The sequence below is a fragment of the Poecilia latipinna genome, unplaced genomic scaffold (genome assembly GCF_001443285.1).
Source record: "Poecilia latipinna isolate Pla-1442-1.1 unplaced genomic scaffold, P_latipinna-1.0 Scaffold468, whole genome shotgun sequence".
Lineage (NCBI taxonomy): Eukaryota > Metazoa > Chordata > Actinopteri > Cyprinodontiformes > Poeciliidae > Poecilia > Poecilia latipinna.
Window position 1 is genome coordinate 327,890 of NW_015113084.1, and position 18,015 is coordinate 345,904.

Sequence of the window (18,015 nt, forward strand, 5' to 3'; positions counted from 1 at the left end):
CCCCCATGTATATCCGCCCCTGACAAGGTGTAAATCACAGCTAAGCCATTTACGAGTAATGAGGACAATGATGGTGAAAGTTCCCCCCGCCCCCCTAAAAGTTTGTTGTAGTTAATATGTAACCAGAAGAACATACTTGTACTTTGTTTCCCCAAATAACAGAAGCAGTTTACAGAACTCATCTGGATCGAGCTGAAAGGTGCGTACGGTGGCTAGTTGGGCTAGGAATACATTTATAGTTTCTCTGTAAATGTAGATCATTTACATTTTTTACTCTTCAGATGAACTGCAAAAACACAAAATCTTACCACGTATTTTTGTCAAGTGGAAATGTCTTAATGTACTTGAAATTAAACTAATATAATTTACAAGAAACTTTCAGTAAAATATCAGCCTGTTTAAAGTAAATAATTGTTGAATATTGATTTTTAAAAAAATACTATTTCCACTGGCAAATTGTTTAATAAGACATTTTCCCAGTGTTATAACTGAAAAATGCTAGTGGATTGTTTATTTTAAACAGGCTCCTATGTCTAGCATATGTAGGGTCATTCAATGCAAAAATACAAAATCTTACCAAGTATTTTGGTTACTTATCTTAGCACACTTGAAATAAGACAAAACTAACGTTTAAATAACTTTTCAGTAAAATACAGGATTTAAGTAAAAAATCTCAAAAAGTAAAAAATCTGTAGGTCCGCTGGCAGTTTTCAACGTATGGAAACTTGGAAGAAATGTTTTCAACTTATAACATGGAAAAAATGTTTTGGTAGAAGTTCAAAAGAAATCTGACAATATTTATCAATATTCAATAATTATTTAATCAGGCTTATGTCTTACTGAAAAGTTACTTTTAAGCTAGTACAAATAAGATGAAACTAAAATATTTGCAGTAAAAAACTGGACTAAAAATACTCGGTAAGATTTTGTTGGGGTTGTCTGCAATGTAAAAAGCAGATTTTGCAGGCATCAAAGATGCTTTTGAGCAAAATTTGTTGATTGAAAACTTATTAAAAGAAAGGCATCCGGTTTTTAAATTTTTTGGATCTATCAATTCCAAGCAGTAATAACAGGATTTAGGTCATTTTTACTTTGAAAAAGCTTCCAGGACGTTAGCAAGTTTTGCTAATTAATGAACTGCAAAAACACAAACTCTTACAATGTATTTTGAGCCGGTTTCTTTTGCAAATTTCTCTCTACACTTGAGATAAAACAAAACTAACTGACCAGTAACTTTTCAGTAATTTATAGGAGGTATTTTCAAGAAAATAATTCCTGTACAAGTTTTGTAATTTTTAGTTTCCATATTTCCACTAGAAACTAAAATATTTTGTAATATTGTGTTTTTGAAGTATTGCTCATTTGTCCACAAGTGCAAATATATTAGTACACTTTAAGGAAAATAAAACTAACTTACAAGTAACATTCCTGAAAGATATACATGTGTGTTTTAAGTCCATAATTCCTTAAGTTTTGTCTTATTTCAAGTGTATTAAGATATTTGAACTAGAAATTCAACCAAACTACTTGGCAAGATTTTGTGTTTTTGCAGTGTAATTAATTTGCTAAACTTGCTACAACACAGGAAGCGTTTTCAAAGTAAAGTGACCCAAGAGTGACTAGACGAAAACACTTGGTAATATTTTGTATTATTGCACTTAAAACATCTTTCTGTTTCAGGTTCAGAGTTCAAACCTTAACTTACTCCAGCTATGGGAACCCACAAACTGGAAATGCCGCTTATTTTCCTGCTAACCTGCTTGTGCTACGTGGCTCCTGTCCATCCAGCAGCGCCTCCAAACGTCACCATCTCCCATCTGTCCTACAAGAACATGGACTTCGCCATGAACCTTTACAGAAAAATATCCAGCCACCACGACAAGAACGTCTTCTTCTCTCCTCTGAGCATCTCCACCAGCTTCGCCACCCTGCTGATGGCGTCTGGCGGCGTGACGCACCAGGAGATCCTCAGGGTACTGAACTTGGAGCAGTTGGAGTCGGCCGACCAGCCGGAGCTCATCCCGAGGCTTTTCCAGCTCCTTCAGGAAAACATCGAGCAGAACGGCTCTCTGAAACTGGACCAGAACATGGCGCTTTTTGTCCGTCAGCAGCTGGAGGTCCAGAATGTGTTTGAGGACAATATCAGGACGTTTTTCCACGCCGAAGTTAAAAGCGTGGACTTTGCGGACACGAAAGGGAGCGTCAGTTACGTAAACGAATACGTCAGGCAGAAGACGCAGGATAAAATTACCGAAATGGTTTCCACACTTGATGAAACGACTCAGCTCCTGCTGATCAACAGCATTTTCTTCCGAGGTAAGATGAATGAGTATGATGGAGTATTAGGACCATACTCAGAAATAAATAAAAAGTAAAAAAAAAAAATAATAATAAAAAGTAACAAATAAAACAACAACTCAGAAATAGTTTTTTATTTGATGTGATCAGATCAAATAAAAAGTAAAAAATTAAGTAAAATTTATTTTTCTAATATTGACTTTAACCTGTTATTTTGACTTTATTCGACTTCATTCTTGTAATTTTATGACTTTATTAATGCTATATGACTTTATTATTGTTTTATTTTGACCTTATTCGACTATATTCTCTTTGTATGGCTTTATTCTTGTAATACTACGCGTTTTTATTTTCCTATTGTTTTGACCTTACTTGACTTTACTATTTTATGAGTTTATTCTAATACTTTACAACCTTGTTCTGTTATTTCAACATTATTTTTGTATTACCGCGACTTTATTCTCCTATTATTTCGATCTTATTCGACTCATCCTCATAACTTTATGACTTAATTCTCATAATCTTTTTTTAATTATTATTTCAGCGTGGTCTAACCCTCCACCACAGAATAAAAAATATTGACTTGTTTTTGAGTCTAACTTTAACTGTTTACATGCAAGCTAACCGTGTTGTTCCCAATCCAGGTGCCTGGCAGTCGCCTTTTAACTCCGATTTGACCAGAGACGCTCCCTTTCACATCGATAATTACAATGTACTGCAAGTTCCCATGATGGTCAAAGAGGACAAGTTCTACACTGCGGAGGATGTTCCTCTGGGAGCCAGACTGCTGAAGCTGCCATACCAGGAAGGCGTCTCCATGCTTATCCTGCTACCAAACAACGGTATCGATTACACTGTGATTGATGATGAGATCAATGCCGAGAAGTTCCAGAGCTGGGTCAAAGACCTCCGCAAAACGTACGTTCATACTGTGAAATTCTTGCTTAGTCGTCATATGTGAATTTGCGGTTTTCACAATAAAAAAAAAAAACTGAAAGTGGAAAAAACAAACAAACTGAGATTTAGTGCTTAATCAGTAATTAAAGCACTACATTTTGCTTCTAGTCCTTGAAAGTCATTGATATTTTAACTGAACAGTTTTGGGATAACATGCAATTTAACGTTTGATTAGAAGATTAAAATTTGGAAAAGGTTATTTACAGTTGAAACTGGATAAAAATACACACATTTTTTTCTCACTAGTAAATCAGATCAAGCTTTTCTTCTTTTAGGTTTGCTGGAATCACCAAAAATTATTTATTTTAGTTAAATTGCAGAAAATGTAGCAAGAAAATCTATATTTCTGTTTGTATCTTGTGTGTTTAAGCATTTAATTTAAGGAGAAAGGACATTTATCTTAACACGATTTGTCTGGATTGTTTCAGTGTAATGAATATTTATTATTACTAATTTCTCAGTGACTTATTGCTCTGCGTAATAAAGCATGACTTGTATTTTATACGTTAAAGATGATTGAAATTAGGTAATTTTCTTTGTTAAATTAGTGTGCTGTTCTCTGATGGTCTATATGTATGAAAGAGACATTTCAAAACATAACATTTTCCTACATTTCAGATTACCTGTCCCCGCTGTAAAATAGAGTAATACATTACATTTGATTTTTTTTTTTGTCCATTTTTTATCTCCGAACTGTGGTGTTGCAAAAGTTTGAAAACATACTTGAAGATGCTTTTAAAAACGCTTGAATCTTGCTTTTTTGTTTAAGTGTATGAAACTTAACATTTAATAAACACGCCATGTCTTGTTCTCTTTGTAGGAGGCTGGAAGTCAACATGCCAAAATTCAAGATGGCGGAGGAATATTCCCTGCAGGCTCTTCTTCCAGATATGGGCATGACCAGCCTGTTCAGTAATTCAGCGAACCTTACACACCTCAGCATGGAACCAGGCCTTAAAATCTCAGAGGTTAGTTAGAAACTTCTCCATGTTTTAACCACGTTTGGAGAGATCATCAATTGACACCTTCCATTTAAAATAAAAACCTGCCACTGAAGCTTGAGCCATTTTCTCTCATCATTTATCGAGTTACATGCATTTAATGCTTATATGGGTCATCCACTGATAGAAAATGACTTATTTGAACACGCTGTGATAAACCGTTGTAACATCCGCTGTGTTTACTGTTTATTCCTGCTGTGAAACCTGCAGGTCCTGCACAAAGCTGTGGTTGAGGTGGACGAGACGGGAACGACCGCGGCGGCGAGCACCACAATCGGCATCATTCCCTACTCTCTGCCCAAGATGTTCGTCATCAACAGGCCGTTCTTCTTTTTCATATACCACGAAGACACCAACTGCCTCTTGTTCATGGGGAGAGTTATTAACCCCTCCAGCAACTAATTACTGCACAGTTTAAGCTCTGGAGAAGTCAGTTGATGTATTTTCTTTAAAACATCACTTGTCCATGCTTTACCGGGTTTCAGTAAGTTTTTATGTCAAACTTAGTAAATCAAATATAACCTTTTGAACTTAAATCAGTATTTTCCATGATTGTCTGACTCTAACGCCTCTTTACAGCTACTGACAGAAGGTTTTGGTGAACTTTCAAGGTCCCATTTTTAAGATAAACCTAATTAAAAACATTCCCATGACAAATTAAGCAATGCATGAGATAGTTTACATTTTAGAGGTCAGTGGTCACTTCACTAAAGTTTTCACAGGAATTACGGACCACAACCGACTGAATAGCTAAACTCCACAAATACTTGAGGGCTACTTCTAAAAAACAGAAAAGCTCCTAACTTCAACTCATAACCAAATATGCATTAATAAATACAGTTTCACATAAAATTAATAAGGGGGATTTTTTGGCCAATAATTTGTAGTCACATTTCAAAGAAATATTTGTTATGAGGCAATGTTTTTGCAAATAAACTGAAATCACATTCCATATTAAAATTCGCAATTAAAAATTGTTCTTTTTGCAAATAAATTGGAGACTTGTTCCACTTAAAAATGTGTAAGCAGGAAGATTTCTTTGTGAATAATTTGGAGTCTCATTCCACCGAAAAATTCACAAACAAATGATTCTGTAAATACTGTACTGAAAGCAGGCGTCTCCCTCACTCTAAAACTATTTTTTGTATACAGTTAAGCCCCAAATTGTTTATGCACCTGACAGATTTAGGTTTAAAGCAATCTTTTATTTGCACTTTCATCTGGTAGAAAATTAGTGCATGGAGTTAAAGATTGGGGTTATGGCAGTGAGGCACTCCAATCTCAAAGACTTTGAGCTGATCACCAAGAATAAACTGTGAAAATACCAGTTAAAACTTGGCAAACAAAAAAAAAGGTAATCAATTATAAGAAGGGACTAATTGTTGTAAAGCCAATAAAGGTTTTTCCAGTAATTATTGAAAATAGTATAAATAATTTTCTAAGTTCCATTTTTTTAAAAAAGTGTTACTCATTTTACTTTGTTTTATTATCTTTTGAGAGATCGTCTCCTATTATCTAGAATTGGAAATAAAATTCTTGGTATCAATAAAACAATTTTAGCTGTTCATTTCGGGTGTTGTTGATAGAACATCATGTTGAATCATACACTGCCGCCTCCTGGCCAACTAGGGTAAGTGCTCAAAACTGTCTCCAGACTCTCATGTTGCTGTCAAGAACTTCAAAACATTTTCCCAGTTCTTTTGCTGGCTGGTAAAAAATATTCATAACAATATGCACCAACTAAGGATCAATATAACTGTTAAGACATGTAAATATTGATTTTTATGTTGACAAGAGCCTTTAAATGTGTGTTCTCTCTCCGTTTCCCTATGCTACAAAATGACAACCAGTCTTTTCTTTATTATTTGGCACCCGGAGTAGAGTATAACTCTTTTTTTCAGTTTAAAATTATTATAATTATTATTTTAAGTTTGAAAAAGCATGTTTTGAACAACCATTTTGGCCCCAATTTAGCTCCATACACCCCTGCTCCTTATCGACTGTAAATGCATAAAAGTGGTGGGCAGCTTGTTCAAATTGAATTATTTATCATATGTTGCTTGTCATACGCCTCATATCAGTGCCTCTGGTGAGTGTTGGTTATGTTTAGGTGCATACAGATTAATAGTACTTTTTTGGTATCATATAACTTTTGTACATTAAGGTAACATTGTTTACTGTACTGCTCGGCTCTTAAATGTCCTGGCTTCTCTAAAGACACACAAACATCCATTTTAAGAGTAGCTAAATATTGTAATTTTAAAAAAATAAATTGTAACATGTAATCGGTTGCAAAGAGGACGATCCCGATTCACTGTTAACGTTTCTGGATGAATAAAGTTTTTACAAACCACGTGATGATACTGTCATGGCTGCGCCCTCGTGTCATGCGTTGTGTGACTAGACTGAAGCCGCTTCAATTTCGGTAAATTGCTGTTATTGATCGTCTTCAGACGGATATTTAGTATAAAAACTTAACTGTTAAATAACTTTGACCTAGTTTTAAAGCGCGTAGCACGCATGCGCAGTCAGACTCGGTGTTTAATTCAGCACGTTGGCGAAACTGCTTAAAGTTTGAAGAAAAATGAAGCCGAAGAAGGGGGAAACTGTGGGGAAGCGGAGCTCCTCGGTAAAATTAAGCTTTGATATTAAGGGCAAATGGAAACCAGTGGAGCTGGATCCTCATTTGTTCGCAGAGGAAGGCCTGAAGGACCTGGTGTGCTTCGAAGAGCTGACCTCCTACCGTCTGGTAGACAACGAGAAGGCAGAAAAACAGCTGAGAAAGGAAAAGAAACGAGCAAAGAAGAGAGAAGCCGAGCAGTCTCTGGATGAACCTGTCAAAAAGAAGCAGAAGAAACGTCAGAAAGTTGCTGAAAATGATCCAGAGATGGCTGGTTGTAGTACCAATGAGGACGTGAAGCAGGAAGGAGAAGCTTCCAGTAAGAAGGATGGAGAGAGTCAGAAAGAAGCAGCTGCTGTCTCTGAACACGGTCAGTCCAGCAACACAGAAAAGAAGAAGAAAAAGAAGCAGAAGAAGAAGAAGAAGAAGAAACCAAGGCAGCAAACGGAGCAGGCTGCAGTCACAGAGAACCAAGAAGCCATCAAACCTCCAGAAGAAGAAAAACCCCGTCTGAAGCAGAGAAAACCTCCCAAAAAGCAGCCAAAGAACTGGACCAACGCGGCGCTTTCTGGTTCCGAGGAGAAAGACTCTGATGTGAGTGCTTGGAAGGATCTATTTGTCCCCTCTGCGGTGCTGAAGGCTTTAAGCAGCCTGGGATTCACGTCACCTACTCCCATTCAAACCCTGGCTTTGCCTCCAGCTATTCGAGACCGCATGGACATCCTGGGGGCGGCTGAGACCGGTAAGACCCATTATACAAATTTCACAATTTACACAATTTTTTTTACATCAATTTGGTTCTTAACTGCTTCTAGAAACAACCCAAATGCTTAAAAAACAACAACAAAAACATTCAGTTGTTTTTCGGCAATAAGTTAATGTTTCTTGGTATCTGGAAAATGAGCTGTTAAGTCGCAATGGGCACTGCACTGTTGCCGAGCAACCCAAGCTGAGCTCCAGCATGTTTGATCAGCAGATTTAACGGCTGTACAATGGCTGCTGAAAAAGACAAGTGTTTTGTTATAGACTTACGACTCAAACTACTTGCTGCGTTCTCACTGGTTGCACAGAAGGCTCCACTTCTGCTTTTCAAAGATGTACAGTTGAGCATCTGTTTGCAGCTATTTTTATGTGGGCATGTAAAGTTTGTGGGCGTGGCCAGCAGGAGCTTATTTGGATTTAAAGTGACAACTCAAAATAGGCAGACCTGAGCAGACTAAAATCGCATCATCTGAGAATGATTTTGTGCAAAAAAAACAAAACATGTTTTTCTGTAGCCCAAAGACCTATCCTCCCTGTCCAAGGTAGGAGAGACATTTATCATGTTATTATTTATCTTGATTAATTTCTTGTAAGATTTTGATTTATTGCCACAATAAATTGCAATTATTGACACTTAAAAATCCCTAAAACAGTCAAGATTATTTTTACTACTTTTGTCCAGTTTTTTTTTTCAATAAATTTGAAAATATGGTTAAATGCAGTTAATGTGTGCATTTTAGTTATATAAATCATACTTCTTTATGTAACTGGTCTTCTATATAGTGTATTTTATCTGTCATTGCTATGTCATGCAGTCAGTTATACTGTTAAACGGCAACAGGTAGTTTGTATCGTCACCGTTATCGTTATCACAATGGTACCACAAGATATCGGGATAAAACTTTCGCCCCTTTAAATGTCTTGAATCAGAAAATCTTACCTAAATGTTGGTCACTGAAGCTGTTTTGTAATTGCAGGAAGTGGTAAGACTTTAGCTTTCGGTATTCCCATGATCCACACCATCCTGGAGTGGAAGGACAGTTCGGAGATGACGTCTGAACCGGGAGACACAGATGAGTCCAAAACGGGAGAGCAGCAGGAGAAGGACGGCATGGAGGCTTCAGTGGAAGATGAGGAAATGGAAGTGGATCAAACTCTTGGTTCTGATGAAGACGAACAGGACTCTGAGGGTGAAGATCAGGACGAACAGCTCGGATGTGTTCGAGTAATTGACGATGTGGAGTTTGACTTCAAGGAAAACGTACCTGAGGGGCGGAAGCGGCCTCTCCTCGGACTGGTTCTCACTCCGACCAGGGAGCTGGCAGTCCAGGTCAAACACCACATCGATGCTGTTGCAAAATACACGGGTGAGTCGTGATTAAACGGCCATGTGAATTTGATCAAGATAATTATGCTGCGCTCCAGTTGTAACTGGGAATAATTCCGACTTCAGAGCAGGGACAGACTTGGAAGCTGGAATTTCCCAGTTATGATGGCAACTGGAACGCAGCATTTAGCGATCGGTTCCAACGGTCTGAAAATCTAGTGGACACACTTAATAGTCCTTCTAAAATTAGTGTTAAACGTAGCGCCTGCAGCTTTAAACTGAATAAATTAATAGTGGTGTTTGCTTAAAATAAAAGCTTGTTTTCCTTTGCTTGTTTCCACCCTGTAGACATCCAAACGGCCATAGTGGTGGGTGGCATGGCACAGCAGAAACAACGACGGATGTTGAAGCGCAGACCAGAGATCATCATCGCCACTCCGGGACGTTTGTGGGACTTAATCAATGAGGGGCATCCTCATCTGCTCAACCTCAGACAGCTGAAGTGAGTCAAGGTTCAGATTCCTTAACTAGTAAAGATCACAGAGAGTTGTAGACTAAGCATACTACTCAGTCTAAATACACCTAGGCAAAAAGAAAATGATACAATTTACACAGAAACCTGCTTGTAAAACCTGCATATGTAGCGCGAATGGCTGCAACTAACGATTATTGGAGTAATCGATTGTTCTGACAGTTAATCTGATAATCAAAATCTACAGATTTTTATTTAACCCTTGTTGCAGCTGCAGCTTGAACTAAGTTGCTCTGAAGTATAGCATAGCATATACTATGCTAGAAATACACATAAATAAGCAAACCCGTTTCTTTTATGAGAAAATAGTTAGCCTATGAGTAGTGGTCTTCAGGAGCTCTGCCAGATCCTCATTCTGCCTATGAAGCCTGTTTACAGCAGGTGATAACAACCAAAAGCTGCTCTACTAAGTATTAAAGATGCTATTAAAGATGGATTTAATAGTAATGATGTTGTTGTAACTATTAAAATTGACATTATGCGTCTAATTCAGAAAGAAATACTTGTTTTGTTTTTTACAGTTGCTGTTTAGTATATATATTTTTTTAAAATCAATTGTTATGGATATTGATTGATATGAGAAGCTCTTATCTTGATAAATTTTTCAGCTGTATTATCCATCGCTAATAAAACAAAGAGATAATTCAGTGATGCCGTGTTGCAGGTGTTTGGTTATTGACGAAGCCGACCGCATGGTAGAGAGAGGTCACTTCGCAGAGCTGGAGAACCTCCTGGAGATGCTCAACACCACACACTTCAACCCCACCAGACAGACATTCGTGTTCTCCGCCACTCTGATGATGGTCCACGGCTTGCCCAGCCGTGTCCTGCAGAAGAAGAAGAGGCAGCTGGACAGCCGGAGCAAACTGGAAATCCTGATGGAGAAGGTGGGGATTAAGTCCAAACCGAAAGTCCTTGACCTCACCAGGAAGGAGGCGACCGTGGAGACCCTGACTGAAACGCAAATCCATTGTCAGAAGGATGAGAAGGACTTCTACCTGTACTACTTCCTGCTTCAGTATCCCGGTCGCACCATGGTGTTCGCCAACAGCATCGACTGCATCAAGAGGCTCAGTGCTCTTCTGGTCATCTTGGACTGCAACCCTCTCCCTCTGCATGCCAACATGCACCAGAAACATCGCCTCAAAAACTTGGAGCGCTTTGCAGAAAAACAGAAGTAAGTCCCGCAGCCATCAGGTGTCACTTCAGGAAAGAGTTCAGTAATTATTTGTTTCTCTAACGCTGGACGTCCTAACTTGTCCCCACAGTTGTGTCCTCCTTACGACCGACGTGGCGGCGCGAGGCCTCGACATCCCCAACGTTCAGCATGTTATTCACTACCAGGTGAGGCCATGGCGTCCTCTCACCTTCAGCCTCAATAACTTCTCTAAGGCTGCAACTGACGATTCTTTAAGTTATCAATTAACCTATTCCAACGATTTTTTTTTTCTTAATGGCACCTTCTGCAGACTTTTCATTCAAGCCTTTTTTATACAATATTATATAATAAAGTTCCCTATAAACAATTTAATAAAATTTTTAAAGAAAATAAACATTTTTATTGCCTAAAATGCAGCATAGCATTCCTTAGTTTAGTGCACCTGCAGCTTAAAATGGGTTCCAACATGTGAAAAGCTCAGCTCTGTCTGCTTGACTTATCAATACAGTGTAGAACTGATCCGGTGATTTTTTGGATTACTTGATTAATAATTGGATAGCAAAAGTCACCTAATAAGGATTTTTTTTAAAGAATTTGAACAAAATGAAGAAAAATGCCACTTGAGGAGTTATGGGCAGAACATATTTACAGAGATGTTTTTATTTTAGATGTTCATTCTTTGTACAGTTTTGTCTTAACTGCTCTAAGTGTGTTCTTTCAGTAAATCGCCTTTTTTGAGTCTGCATTAATTGACTATTAAAATAGTTGACATCTATTTCAATAAGAACCCTGCACTGATTTGGCTGAATTACCTTCACAGTGCACAAACAGATGTAAAAATATGAATATCCTCTTTATTATGTACATTGCATGACAATTTATGTATTTTTATTTTTTAAAACAAAAAACGATTACATCGTTTCCCATCCAAGCTGGTGGATTTACAATACATGAAAAAAATATTTCCACCCAGTGGAAAACAATAAAACGTGAAATTGTAGAGATTCCTGCACCAGCAAATGAAAACAAAATTAGCAGCAATATTAGATTTAAAAAACTGCATTTTGAATTGGAATGTTAAGAAATCATTAAAAAAAAAAAAAACACACACACACACACTTTAGTGTCTCCTAATAGACAGCAAAAAAAAAGGTTAAATGTGACCTTTTATGCTACCTTGAACAGGTTAGGAAGGTTTATGGGGTTTACAAAACTATCGATTAAATTTTTTGTACAAATTATCTTAGTGAGATTTTAGTCTGGTCAGTTCTCCTTTTAGGGCCTCCTGTCACTTTAAATCCAAATAAGCTACTGCTGGCCACACACCCCTCAACTCAATGTTTACACCCTACTGTGAAAATGGCTGTAAACAGATGTGCAACTTTGCAACTGTACATCTTCGAAAAGCATTAGTCAAGCCTCCTACACAACCAACAAGAATGCAGCAAGTGTTTATGGATGATACGTCAACAACAAAACACTTGTCTTTTCCAGCAGCCATTGTACCGTGCATACAGTGGTAAAATCAGCAGAACAAACGTGATGGAGCTCAGCTTTAGTTGCTAGGTGACAGTGAAGTGCCTGTCGATTGTGCACGTTTTTAAGAGAAGCTGAGACCCAAATGGAAGCATAAAATCATGAGAAAGTGAATTGTGCGTACAAGGTGCCCCTTAAGATATTCAAGTGGCTCAATTAAAGTATTAATTATAAAAATACTGTATGTGTTCAAGAGCAAACAGCAGCAATCTCAAACAAAATGTGTTGGCGTTAGTGGGCGGGATTGCTCCTGCATGTCTTTAGTGTAGTTTGCTTTGTGAATCCAGTGCAGAAATAAAGCAAAGTGGATGTAAAAACAAACAAAAAAAAATCGATAATTTATCATGCAGGTTCCTCGAACATCAGAGACGTATGTCCATCGGAGCGGCCGCACAGCAAGAGCCACCAAGGAGGGGCTCAGCTTGCTGCTCATCGGCCCAGACGATGTGATAAACTTCAAAAAGATTTCCAAAACTCTGGGAAAGGATGAGGAGCTCCCCACCTTCCCCGTGGAAAACAAATGCATGAAGGCCATCAAGGTATAACCCATCAGCATCATGTGACAGAGCTCTGTGATTTTATGTCTCCATTAACAAAACGTCTGGCATGTTACAGGAGCGCGTGAACCTCGCCAGGAAGATAGAAAAGATTGAATACTACAACAACAGGGAGAAGCAGCATGACTCGTGGTTCAAGCAGGCAGCAGAGGCCCTGGAGGTCGACCTCGACGATGACCTCCTGATCGGTAAAATTAAGTTAAACGCACTCAATTTACAGCTTTTCCCGGTCACTTTGGTGCATTTCTCAAAACAATTCATGCAAAAAACAAGTTTCTTAAAGTCCTTAGCTCATCAATCAAAAGTAAAATCTCTGATTCAGTATGACCAGTTATTTTATTGAGACACTCAAACTGCCGTCATGTTAATATAACGGTGTACTCAGGATTATCTGTTTTGATGACAAGTATTGTAATTATGGGAGATCAAAGAATTTAAATTCTGTACTGAGAAATGCACCAAAGTACTACAGAGTATTAGAGCCATACTAATAAAAAATAAAAATTGAGAATAAAGTCATGAGACAAAACTCGCATGAGAATAAAGTCATTACAATAATGTATGAAAATAAGTCAAAATAATATAAGGTCATAAGTCATATTTTGAGAATAGTTGTAAAATTATGACTTTATTCTCGTAATGCTATTTTAGCGTGGTCCTAATATGCTATCATATGATGGACTATTAGGGCCATTGTAGCTAAAAAAAAAGTAACTTTTTGCCAAAAAATCTCAGTTTTCTGGAGAAAAACCAAATTTGAGTTTGAAAAGTCAAAAAATGTGCAAAAAGAATTACATTTTGAGTGTAATCTCAGGAATATTCTAGAGAAATTGTGGACATTTCTGGATTCGAAGTTGCAAATTTGCTAGAAAAACTCAAATCTTTGAAAAAACTTGGAGATCTTTCAATTTTTGATACACTTAAGTTTCTAAAATGTCAATTCCTTTACGTCTAGCAAACATGTGACTTTTCAAACTTAGAAATGTCCTTATTTTTTCTAGAAAATTTGTTTCCCCTCTTTTTCCATCTGCAATGGGTGTACTAAAGCAGCTGAGAAAAACCCAAGTTAAAAAAATACTCAAATCACTAAAAAAAAATAATACTGAAAACCATCTGTGTCCACAGGCAGCGCTAAAGACCAGGAAACAGACATGGAGCAGAAGAAGATGGTAAAGCAGATGAAGAAGAATTTAAAACATCTGATCTCTCAACCAATTTTTAAGAACTTGGTAAAAACAAAGTACCCGACTAAAATGGGAAAACTGGCCCTGGCGAACATGCCTGTTGCAGGGATGGAAAGCGCCCTGACCAGGATTTCTGGACAGAAGCAGCTGAAAAGATATTTCCCACAACAGCAGAAACAACAAAAACAAAGGACAAGGATCAAGAAGCAGGAATAATGTGGTTAAAGAAAAAGTTTCTGCACTAAAAAGAGCTTAATTCTACCTTTAATAATTCTTATATTTGTGTAGCTTTGAGGATGGGCTGCTATATTTTATAAAGTTCTGTTTTCATAATGATCTGAAAGCCTGTGTGTGTTTTTATTATCGTCATTTGGCCGCTTCCTGAGCTAGTCACAGGCAAGTCCGTTGGTATAGAATGTTGTAATGTGAAGCCTGGTAGAGGAGATGCACGGATGGATCCACTCCCTCGGGAATGACGTGGTGCACCAGCTGCTGCTCGTTACCCTCCATGGACACAATGTGGATCCCAACGTCCAGAGCCTGCGACAGGGCCAAGATATCGACGTGGTCGCACTCCATGGCCATCACCTCCACTTCCTGAACGAGGCCAAACAAGACTCCATCAGCACCACGAGTGCAAACAAATAATTCATTACATCTTAGATTAAAATAAGTTCCGATCTACGGAATAATGTAGATCGGAACTACAACACCAACTACAACTTAGTGTTGTAGTTTGGCCGCCATCCATCAGAGGGCGCCGCAGGTCATCTTTAAATGGAGCAATTGACACAGAAATAAACAAAGATGGCGGCCATATCAGAACGGCGAAGAGTAACGGTCGCAAAATGCACTTTATGCAGTTCTGTTTTGAAATAAACACCCGAAAAATCCTTAAGACGTTTCGAAACATAAATGCTTGACAAACTCCTTAAGTTTCACCTTGATCGCGCTCATTCAGCCGAGCTGCGTCAGCTTCTCATTCAAAAAGTACCGATATGCTACACAGGCTAAGATGTTATGACAAAAAGGCGCAAAGGATAAAAAATTTAACGGGAAAAAGAACATGCCAATAAGCAAGGTTGATTTGAGGGCTTTAATGTACTTTATGGAAAGAAGTTTAAACATTTCGTCAAGAGCAAACAATGCTTCCTTATGAGCATCTCCGTTTCCTGGTTCACATATTAATTCAGCAACCTAAGAGATTCCGGTTTTGTTATATTTTATTTAATGTGTTCAGTTTTAATACAACTGAAAATGAGACATTTTCAAAATGTAGTTCTTTGTTACTGCAAGACAGTAAGAAAATTCAGGTTTTTTAAAAATGGCCGCTTATTAATCTAAAGTTGGTCCATAAAAATCAATTAGCTCATTAATTAACACCTTCTTATATCCATTTTAAACTCCCAATAATAAATTTTCTCAGCAGGCGTTAGGTTTGTTCCCTACCTGACGACAGTACACCTTCAGATCTGGAGCCTCAACAAAGTTGCAGAAGAAGTCTTCATGGATTTGGAGGTGTGCAGACGTGAGCAACCTGAGGAACTGCACAACGCTGTCTGAGATGATCTGTTCGTTGAAGAGCCTGAGGAGAACGTCTTCATGCTGCGCAGCAATGCACTGATCCACCACATGTAGGACCTGCAGGGCGAGACAAACGGTAAACAGATAGAGCTGCAGAGGCGGAAAACATTTCTGTCATTTTTCTTTCCTGCAGCCAGAGCAAGAAATATTTTTAAAGCTGTTTGGATGATTGTTGGTTCTGATGCCAAAATGTTCACATTAAGTCCAAACCAGTTGGTTGGGCTCAACTGGTTTGATTAAATGGAAGTGAAACAAAGGTTGCCGTTTGAAAATCCCCGTCTATATTTCTAGAAAGTGTTGGCTCCACAATGGGGCAATGTTAATTATTTCAAGTATTTCAATAAGAATCAAGAAGCTGACTAAGACTTAAGGCAGTCGTGTCCAAACTTTTAGCCATAAAAGCCAAAATTGTAAAGTCAAAAGCATTTTATACCACAATCAAGTAATTATATGACCTCGAGTGTTAAAAATGCTCCATGTAGCAAATATGACTAAAAAGACATTTGTAATTCAACGCCTTGAAATTGGGACCATCTCTTTAAGAAACTCCTGCTCTGAATCTCCACCACAATATAAACTCACTGTGCTCTGGAGGTGGTCGAATGAAGCCTCTTCAAATCCTGCAGAAATCAGAACTTTTCCACTTTGTATTACCCGGTCCTTAAATCTGAAATAAAGAAAGACAAGACATAAAAAACATTTTTCTATGTGTGATACTGACCTCAGCTTGGCTCTGGGTCTCTGCAGAGTAAAGATACTGATGCTGGGATTGTGCAGAGTTCAGTTTATTTCTGAAGTGCTTTGAGCTGGAGTGGCCAAATGTTTCATCATATGGCCCAAAACTGTCAAGTCTAAATGACTCAATGACTCAGACCAAAAACAGAAAAAAAAGCAAGATACAGGAGTTTGTTTTAAGTCAATAATTCCTTAATATTGACAAAAACATTCCACTGCTAGATTATTTCACTTATAAGAAGGATGTTGTTATAAGTGAAATAATCTGCCAGTGGATCTAATACTTTTTCATCAACATCAGGGAATTATTTACTTCAAACAAGCTGCTATATCTTTCTGAAAAGTTACTTGCTCCTCAAAGAAATCCATTTAGCAGATTAGCTTAATGCCGCCAGAAGGAATATGGAGCACCGTAATTTGACGACAGCTAATAAATAGATTCATAAAGATGAAAGCGAAGGATATGTCCGTAATTTCAGTGTGCTTTAGTTAGTTTCATAGATGTATAGTATAATTCCAATTATTGCTTTTATTTATTTCAATTAGCAAAAATTTTTTTCTCAGTTTCAGTTTTTATTTTGCTAGTTTTAGTAAAACGGCATTATTGTGCAAGAACAACTTTTTTGAGCTTTACGTCATGTTATATTGTCATTTCCTAGTCAAAAATACACCTGGAGTGTTGCTTTGATTCTTTCATGTATGTTTGATAAATCTTTTAATCTCCATGGCAACCATTCAGCTGTGTGAAACAGCTGGATGGACCTAGCCTTGCCTTCAAGCCACAGCTCCTCCTCAGAGCTGCAGGTTCTGAGGAGGAGTGTTGGAGTGCAGCCCTCCAACACCCAGCTCCTTCAGACTAGCCAGCAGCAATTAGCAAACACCTGGTGGAACTGCTGAGCTCATTTTAAGAGCTACTTGTTAATAAAACACTGGTAAAAAAAACTTTGTTTTTACCAGTGCAATCTGAAACTGATGGAGTTTCAGAAAGCGCAAGAGTTTTTAAAGAGCCCAAATTCAAGGCCTTAAATTACAAAGTAAAGTCATATTTGATATATTTAGCATTCTTATAACAACTGAAGTTAACAGAGTTGCTTTATTGTGCTATAAAATGTCTCCATATGCCTGGAAAACACACTATACTGCCCCTTTAACTATAATAACCTTGTCATGGACCCCACACAATAAGTCAAAGGGCCTCAAATGGCCTGCGGGCCGCACTCTGCACACCCTTGGTTTGGGTGTCTGTGTGTCTGCATTGCACAGGTCAATACTGCCCTCTGCAGGGCTCTGGGGTTGTGCAGAATCAACTCCAGGTGTGCGAAGCAGATCGCTCTGTAGAAGCAGTTTCCATCGCCGTAGACTTTCCTCACTGCCGAAAACTGGCGGCCCAAATCCTAAAAGAGGAGGAGTTGTGTTTGTTTACGACACAGCGGACCGAGTAAACCAGAAGAAGCTGCTTTCTTTTGGACATGAAGCCTCATACTTGGTACTTGGGACTCAGTGTTCCCTCCGGCAGCAGCGATGAAATGTCCTCTATGCATGAAACCAGGCTGCAGTCCTCCATCTGCCGACAGCGGAGCAGCTTTGGGACCAAAGCGCAGCTTCACACGGGCACACGCAACACCACGCACGTCAAAAGAAGCGTTGAAACGTTTTGTAAAAAAAAAAAAATTTACTTCCACTTTCCCGAAAACCGGATGTTTGCGGAAGAGCATGTCCGTAGTCCATTTAAAGGGCCAGTCCACGTTTAGCAATGCTGACGT

General features: G+C 38.2%; 3 protein-coding genes across 3 annotated transcripts; 2 read left to right on the plus strand and 1 right to left on the minus strand.

Annotated features, from left to right (window-relative positions):
• The first annotated feature begins 134 nt into the window (after window positions 1-134).
• serpina10b (serpin peptidase inhibitor, clade A (alpha-1 antiproteinase, antitrypsin), member 10b) lies at window positions 135-5,599 on the plus strand. The gene is made up of 5 exons (XM_015039373.1): window positions 135-199; window positions 1,681-2,316; window positions 2,943-3,216; window positions 4,076-4,223; window positions 4,467-5,599. The coding sequence occupies exons 2-5, from the start codon at window positions 1,713-1,715 to the stop codon at window positions 4,656-4,658; spliced, it is 1,218 nt and encodes a 405-aa protein (XP_014894859.1). The 5' UTR covers window positions 135-199; window positions 1,681-1,712; the 3' UTR covers window positions 4,659-5,599.
• Window positions 5,600-6,586: 987 nt separating this feature from the next.
• Window positions 6,587-14,266, plus strand: LOC106951698 (ATP-dependent RNA helicase DDX24-like). The gene is made up of 8 exons (XM_015039371.1): window positions 6,587-7,618; window positions 8,616-9,005; window positions 9,314-9,467; window positions 10,162-10,674; window positions 10,766-10,841; window positions 12,543-12,731; window positions 12,808-12,937; window positions 13,875-14,266. Exons 1-8 carry the CDS (start codon window positions 6,841-6,843, stop codon window positions 14,147-14,149), a joined length of 2,505 nt encoding a protein of 834 aa, XP_014894857.1. The 5' UTR covers window positions 6,587-6,840; the 3' UTR covers window positions 14,150-14,266.
• Window positions 14,182-17,977, minus strand: LOC106951701 (ubiquitin thioesterase OTUB2-like). Its single transcript, XM_015039376.1, has 5 exons — window positions 17,736-17,977; window positions 17,528-17,646; window positions 16,100-16,184; window positions 15,383-15,574; window positions 14,182-14,530 (listed from the first exon to the last, which is right to left on the minus strand). Exons 1-5 carry the CDS (start codon window positions 17,814-17,816, stop codon window positions 14,324-14,326), a joined length of 684 nt encoding a protein of 227 aa, XP_014894862.1. The 5' UTR covers window positions 17,817-17,977; the 3' UTR covers window positions 14,182-14,323.
• Window positions 17,978-18,015: the final 38 nt, after the last annotated feature.